General features: G+C 46.2%; 1 protein-coding gene across 1 annotated transcript in view; it reads left to right on the top strand.

Moving 5' to 3' along the window:
* The window catches only part of runx1t1 (RUNX1 partner transcriptional co-repressor 1), a gene marked incomplete at its 3' end in the record, with an annotated part of 50,307 nt that overhangs the window by 21,796 nt on the left and 21,011 nt on the right, over positions 1 to 7,500 (top strand). Inside the window, exon 2 of the mRNA XM_080859439.1 lies at positions 6,608 to 6,745. Within this exon, the coding sequence (XP_080715565.1) occupies positions 6,608 to 6,745 (138 nt within the window). The remainder of the gene's footprint in view (positions 1 to 6,607; positions 6,746 to 7,500) is intronic.

The raw sequence follows: 7,500 nt of genomic DNA on the forward strand, positions 1-7,500 counted from the left end.
GGACCAGCCGAGCGAGGGAAGGAGGGAGGAGAGCGGAGGAAGGAGAGGGAGACAGAGAAAGTGAAAGGGTGATGGAGAGAGAGAACGAAGAGAATAGAGAAAGGAGGAGAGCCACTGGAGGGTCCACAGAGACAGAACCCAAAGCTGGGAGTGAGGAGAGGAGAGGAGAGTGACTAAAGAGAGTCTGAAGAATTGAATGTGGAGTGGGCAGAGGAAAGGTTGGAAGGAGAGAGAGAGAGAGAGAGAGAGAGAGAGAGAGGGAAGAAGACAGGTGGTGAGGGAGGTGGAGAGAGAGGAACGAGGGAAGAAAGAGAGAGAGAGAGCGAAGGAAAGAGAAAAAGAGCAAGAGAGGAAAAATGGAGAGTACAAGGAGAGAAAGAGATGGGGTTCATACATCTTCTTTGACAAGCAGGAGGGGTTTGATGGGCACACTCTGTATTCACCTCCATATGGCGCAGATGATTGCTCTGTTCACACACACACACACACACACACACACACACACACACGCACACACACACACACACACACACACACACACACACACGCACACACGCACACACACACACGCAAACACACACACACATACACGCACACACACACACGCAAACACACACACACATACACACACACCGTTGTGCACACTGGTTCATCACATATTCTGGTGGGTGGTACTGCATTCGCATACCAATAGACTCTGCCTCCCTCAGCTCCTCAGTTCCCTTCACGAATCGCACACACACAGACACACACACACACACACACAGACACACACACACACATACACACACACACACACACACACACACACAGTTCCCCCGCACCCTCCCTTCCCTTCCACCCCTTCCCATCTTTCCTCTCAAACAACGTCTGAATCCTAATGGCTTAACGAGTCAGTGCCCTTCTCACACACACTCACACACACACACACACACACACACACACACACACACACACACACACACACACACACACACAAGCGCACGCACACACACACACACACTCTCTCTCTCTTTTCCCTCTCTCCATTTCAAATCCAATTCAGTTCCATTGAGCTGTTTTGACATAAAAAGCATTGGATTTTATATCCTAAGGATCTCTGAAAGAATTGATAAATAAAAAATCCCGCGCAGACATCACATATAGTATATTCACCACATGTAGTACACAGTCTCCCTCTCCCTTCCTCTCCCTGTATAACCTACACTATATAGTACACAGTCTCCTCTCCCTGTATACCCTACACTATAGAGACGTCTCTCCTGTTCTCTCTCCATCATTCCTTCTCCAAGCCTCTTTCTCATTCCCTTTTTGTTTGTTTGATTCTTCCTTCCTTCGATTCTTTCTTTCCTTCTTTCTATCTTTTTTTCTTCCAGTTCACATGCATTTTTTTATTTTTATTTTTACATTTTCACATTTCTTCAATGTGTTCGCAGTGCTCTTTTTCCGACCATCACCTTCCTTCCCCTGACCAATTAGCTGCAGACATGTATGTGTTTGTGTGAGGCTCAGTCCTCTTATCCTGTGTGTGTGTGTGTGTGTGTGTGTGTGAGAGAGGTTGAACAAGAATAATTATCAAAATATAACCATTTTGTTCTTTAGATGGTGCGTGTGCATTTTGTCATTACCAGCTCAGACACAGCCAGATCTGTTTCAACGCTGTGCAGAGAGTGATGTAACTGATACGTAACTGCACCAAAAGCACACAATTACACAGGTTGAGAAACGGCCAGACCCTCCAGAGGCTTGGCTGTTCGTGCTGGCAGACCAGGAGAGAGAGTGAGGGAGGGAAGGAGGGAGGGAGGGAAAGAAAAAGAGAAGGAAAGCGACTCTTAAGTCAGCATTGCCATGGAAAAATAACCTATCCAGCTAACTGGGATGATGAAACCAAACCCTGTTTGGTACCTGCAGTGGTGTTTGTCTTAAGGCTGATTTATGCTCAGAGACGTAAGCGTAAGCGCAAGCGCAAGAGGCCCTTGAGCGCCCCTTGCGCGACTTTATACTTCTTGCGTGCGTCGGGCGATTTTTCTAGACTTGCGCCATTTTTCACGCAAGCCTATTGTTCTGGGTGTGAATTGCTCGGCGACACCCGCAACCATTCAGGGAGCATGAATTGCTATGAGTAAATTTTGTGCAACAACGTAACACCAACGCAGAAGCAAGCAGGGGCCTTAAGCCCCTCTCTGTTGCTCATCGCACTCCATGAGGCATGCAGATGTGTCTGTTAGCCATTTAAAGAGAGTGCTGGCCTTTTCCAATTTTCCATTTTTTTAAATTTCCAGAATATACCACTTCAGTTTTCTCTTCAGATTGCAGCAACTCTGTGGTGGCCATTTTGAATCTTAACACAGGGCTGAAGATTAGAGCCCAGTCAAGGAGACTCTAAACAACGACCCAGAATCAGAATCTACCACCAGATATGCTAAGAAACAGACATGGATTTACAATGACAGCATGAGAAATGGTTTGAACGTCTCTCTATCCTGCTGCTTTCAGGAGATTGGGCTTTTTAAAAAAAAAAAAAGTAGGACTGTTGAGGTCCCTGAAATCAATTTGCTTTCTTCAAGTCATGTCTCCCTTGTTGAAGAAAGGGGAACATAGAAAACAAGAAAAACACATCACATGCCCTGTGAGAAATCTGGCTTTTGTTTGAGGTGCTCTGTAAGAACAATAGCAGACTTGTCCGTGATTGTCTCCAAACTCTGTAGAGATGCTACAGAGGCAACGATATCCACCGCCAGGAATGAAGAGAAAGAAAGCAAACAGGAACAAAAGAAACTAAAAGTATATCCGTAATTATATTGGGAACAATTGCAATTTGTAATAAACTACCGAGTATGTGTCTATCTATTGAACTATCTATTATATGTGGAATCCTGTTCTCCCTTCAGGAGAATGGTGTGAGTGGTTTTGTCAGTGCTCCTCACTGCTGAAAACACCTCACAGGCTGATGGTGATGCGTACAGTAGGGCTGCGTTTCAATCCCAAATAAAAGGCCTCTCACCGCTAGTGAGAAATGGAACACGGCTCATCCATCTCATATCCTGGCCCGTTCCATTGAATCACTCCCCAGCATCGACATCCGTCCCAGCCTACCTCATACTCACCGCTGCCCGCCTAACATCTGCCCATCTCCAGCTGCCCACATGCACACACAGGCACCCGGCACACACACACACACACACACACACACACACACACAGTACACACAGTACACACACACACACACACACACAGTACACACACACACAAAGTATACACACACACACACACACACACACACACACACACACACAGTACACACACACACACACACACACACACACACTCACACACACACACACACACACACACAGTACACACACACAGTACACACACACAGTACACACATTAACTACATGGGGCTTGCGTTTATACATTTGACGACAGGACTAGATAAGGATGCTCCAGTTTGTTTCCAAGGTTGGTTAAGAGGACATTTAAATTTTTAAATGGCCAGCAGGAAAAAAAAGGAGTTTTCTACTTTTGATCGAGCCCTTTCTTCTCGTTTGATTCCATTAAGCATTCATGAAGGACCTTGACATATTGTTTTTTTGTTGAATTATGTATTTTGTATGATAGCTTCATTTGCAACCCACTTTGCATTGTGGAGGACAGAGACTTAAGAACATGCAGCATTCACTTCATGAAATCCATTTTGTAGATTTCAGCGCTTTCTCCGAGCCTAACAGAGTTAGTGTTTTACCTACCTGCCATGTTAAATCTGAGGCATTAGGCATGTGTAAAATATATTGCTGATTTTCTTCTTACATGAATCTTACTTTAAAACGTAATGTATTTGATGGCTATATATTATTCTTTTTTTTTTTAAAAACATTATTGTGATCAATTGTGGTTTGTGAACAGTTTATTCCATTTAGTCAAGCGATGACTGCAGAGTGTAAATTTCAAGTCTTGTAGAAATTCCAGGCATTTTCATTGAAACATAAAAAGGTTTTTAGGACTGAGATTTGGAGACAGACAACAAAGCAGAACAAATGTCTTCTGTAAAACAGGAGAACCTTCAACATTTTCCTTTTCAGGCTCATTTATTTGTGTGAGTTAATGTGTGTGAGTGTGTGTGTGCATGTGTATATGTGTAATGCTGTAGGTTGAAAACTCACCTCATTACTTTATCATTCATCTGGGTTCTTCATGTTTCATGATTTGTGTGTGTATGTACGTGTGTGTATGCGTTCGTTTATGTGCTATTGTGTGTGTTTGAGTGTGTGGGCATTTTTTTCTTCTTCACATTTTCTCTCTTATCAGCGCACAGTTCCTCAATCCAATTACAGCACTGACCCTGACTCTAAGCCTCCCATTCCACACACACACATTTCATTCCCAGCCTACTAGTCAACACACACACACAGAGACACACACACACACAAACACACACACATCATTCCCAGCCTACTAGTAAACCCACACACACACATACACGCACACACACACAAACACAAACACACACACACATACACACACACACACACAAACACACACACACACACTCACACACACACACAAACACACACACACACACACACAAACACACACACACACACACACACACAAGCACACACACACACACACACACTCATCAACCTCAGCACAGGTTCTCAGATCACACAGATCTATAATCATACCGCAGTACATTTGCATACAGTATATCTCTGTACCAGGTACATTATATTACATTTCTTTTCAGTCCATGTTGCCATAAATACAATTCATATATTTCCTCTCAGGCAGATTCAATTTCACCTTTATCCTCACAACCTTCTACAAATACATTTGTATCAAATGCATCACTATGTAGGTTTTATCAGTCAGGGGATGTCATAACGTATATCGTGTATCAGAAACTAGGCACCACGTTAAAATAAGCCTTTGATATGGCAGGGCTCTGCATGTTGGGGGTGTCCGTGTTTGGTGGCTCCTGTTGGGATCAGATGTGTGGTGATATGGCCTCTGGATGGTGGGGTCTACTGATGGTTAGTGAGGTGATTGCCAGTGTGGCTGGGAGTTAGATAGATTGCCCTGCTGGACAGGATGTTATCAGTGAGGGGGACTATGGACTTGGACATGTGGAGAGACGATGGGGTAGAAGACCTTTGGTGATTATTACACACACATACACACACTCACATACTAGCAGGCTTACTCACAATCAACTTACACTCACAATGATACACACAACAACACAGAGAGAGAGAGAGCGAGAGAGAGAGCGAGAGAGAGAGAGAGAGAGGGAGAAAGAGAGAGAGATAGATAACCCTGTCTCCACTGTGTCTTGACTGTGGGAAACGTGTGACAGAAGGCTGCCCAGTGTCTACAACATGTACACATACACACATGAGCACCCATAACAGTCATGTCTCTCTCTCTCTCTCTCTCTTTCACACACACACACAAACACACACACACACACACACACACTCAAAGACTTTGGCTGGAAAGAGTCAGCCCAGTGTCTGGAACATGTATACACACAAACAGACCTTGCCTCTTGGGAGAGAGTCTGGAGCATGTTCCCTTCAGCAGCCAGATCACACACTGACTGCCTGGCCAGCCTGCCCAGCCCGCCTCACACTGATAGCAGCAGGGCAGACGGAGTCCACCCTTACTCTATCTCTGCGTCTGTCTGGCTCTCCCTCTCTCCCTCTCTCCCTCTCTCCCTCCCTGTCTCCCCCTTTCATTCTGTCTCTTTGTCTCTTTCTCCAACTGTCTTTGCTCTGAATCCCTGCCTCTATCTGTTTCTTTCTTTCCATGATTTGTTGGGTTATTCTCATTTTCGATTTTTAGCATTTGAAATTGTGAGGTCCAATCTGACTTCCATGTCATTCTGAGGGTATTGAGATTCAAATGTTCGACGTTCCGGTTCTCACGCGTTACCCAGAGTTCCTTTTTTCTCTCGATCTTTCCCACACTGTTTGATTTTCCCCTTTTGAATCCACCCATCCTCCTCCTGGAACATCAGCGCTCAACCCCTTTGATAGCAGCTGTTGACTTTTCAGATAGAGTTAGAGACACAGAGATCCAGAAGAGGGTCTCGCCCAGTGCCGGTCCCCATCCACCCTCCCCTCACCCACCTCGGGGCGGGGGGGAGCCGTGTCATTGGTGTGCAGACACCAGCTGGTGTCCTCTGAAGAAGGATCGTTTAAACAGAATCCTTAGGCAGGGAACAGGAGCGCACCTGCACGAGGGGGGTGACACACGACAAACTCACACTTACACAGATATAGGTTGCTACTCTGAGCCGATGTGAGTGCGTGAGACAAGGGGGGGAGGTGTGTGTGTGTGTGTGTGTGTGAAATGGTTGCTGTTTGTTGAAAGGTTGAGGTGTGCTTGAGGAAATGCTTCCTTAAGACTTTCAGACTTTGTCCTGGAATTGTGTTGATTTTTGGTGAAATGGTAGCATAATTGAGTTTTACTGTCTAATAATGTTTTTCTGTTGTTTATTTATTATGTCTTTGACTGCAAGTGAGATTATAAGACATTATAAGACACAATAAGACATTAGAAGACGTTCTAAATGGTAAATGTATCTTCTCTTCTGCCCCTGCAGGTCGCACTGAGAAGCGCTTCACCATGCCCGACTCACCGGCGGATGTGAAAACGCAGTCCAGGTTAACGCCCCCGACCATGCCCCCCCCTCCCACCTCACAGGGAGCCCCCAGGACCAGCTCATATACCCCCACCACTCGTGAGTACTAACACACACACACCCACCCACACACACATGCATGCATACACTCTCCCATACACACACATACTGTACACACTTTTGATATAAGCATAAGCACACACACACCCACACACTTAGCGCCATAGCATTGGGCCTGCACTCACACAAATACCGTGCTCAAAGCGTAGCAGTGTGGAGGCACGTGGCACCCCCCCCCTCCCTCGCCGCCCCCCCCCCCCCCCCCCCCCCTTGTAACGGAACGCAGCTCCGCTGTCACACAACCACATTCCGTGTCCCCCCTTAAACCCCAGCTTCCCAGTCTTCCGTTGCCAGTTTCCTAAAATCGGATCGCTTGGACTCTGCAATTAGCACATAGAGAGCTGGCTCAGACGCAAGGCCGGGCAGACTATCTCTTTAAAGGGAGCCTGTAATTACATGTGCTGAAGGTTTAACAAAGCAGTGACTTTGATACCCCACCACCTCCGTCGCACTCCCATCCACCCCCACCCCCACCCCCTCTTCACTGGGTGTAATTGTTAGCAGATGCAGCTGAAGTGTCTCGTTTCCTCCGTGTTGGAGGGAGTCCAGGAGGGGCTGGTTTGGGGGGGAGGGGGGGGGGTGCTGATCAGGCAGCTTAATCTCATTAGAAGGGGGTTTGTCTTCACACTGAGGCCCTGTACCAGTGCGTGCTGCATACTGTAGGCTTTACCTCCAGTGCATACTACTGCTTTACCTCCAGTGCGTACTGCATACAGTAGGCTTTACCTCCAGTG

This window comes from Sprattus sprattus (assembly GCF_963457725.1).
Source record: "Sprattus sprattus genome assembly, chromosome: 20".
Classification (NCBI taxonomy): domain Eukaryota; kingdom Metazoa; phylum Chordata; class Actinopteri; order Clupeiformes; family Clupeidae; genus Sprattus; species Sprattus sprattus.